General features: G+C 30.7%; 1 protein-coding gene across 1 annotated transcript in view; it reads left to right on the top strand.

The window, feature by feature from the left end:
- Positions 1 to 225: 225 nt before the first annotated feature.
- The window catches only part of LOC106878611 (craniofacial development protein 1), a 50,220-nt gene continuing 49,840 nt past the window's right edge, over positions 226 to 605 (top strand). Inside the window, exon 1 of the mRNA XM_014927882.2 lies at positions 226 to 322. Within this exon, the coding sequence (XP_014783368.1) occupies positions 226 to 322 (97 nt within the window). The remainder of the gene's footprint in view (positions 323 to 605) is intronic.

Here is a 605-nt window from a genome sequence, read left to right as displayed (position 1 = left end):
TTTTATTCGGAATTTTCTATCCAAAATTCCGGCTGAAAAAGTTTGTAGCAAGAAAAACCGTTTTCCTAATCTTTATTTAGTAAATGGTTTCTGAAGTGCAAAGAGTTAATAAAAGAGAAAAAAAACAGACAAAGAAAGGAAAAGATTGAAGTAGGAACACAAGACACTACTAAATTATTGAATGATCTTTAGCATCCCATTGCTTCACTCAGTTCAATGATTATAATGTCAGGAAAGAAGCCAAATGAAAATGATTCAGTGCAGGATTATTTAGATCCAAAGACATATCTTGGTTATCAATTTGAGGAGAAAATCTCAGAGTGTAAATTTATTGATCAAATTTATTGAGATAAGAGACCGATGTATAAAATTTGTTGTGGACATTTTAAAGGCAAATTAAATAGAATCTTCCAGATAATTTTACAGTCGATGAGTTATTTTAGTGTAACAGAATGTCTCAATCCGATAAATCCTGGAATTATAGACCTTGCAACGCATTCTACTGAAAATTCAGAGATTCGGATCAAATTGATTGTCAATGGAGAAATTTGAACAATGTACAATGTACATAGATTTCCGACATAATTTCTTTCTGGATTGAAGTA

This window comes from Octopus bimaculoides, chromosome 20 (assembly GCF_001194135.2).
Source record: "Octopus bimaculoides isolate UCB-OBI-ISO-001 chromosome 20, ASM119413v2, whole genome shotgun sequence".
In the NCBI taxonomy this organism is placed as follows: domain Eukaryota; kingdom Metazoa; phylum Mollusca; class Cephalopoda; order Octopoda; family Octopodidae; genus Octopus; species Octopus bimaculoides.
Note: the sequence above shows the minus strand (reverse complement) of the source record. Positions and strands in the feature narration are given on the sequence as shown.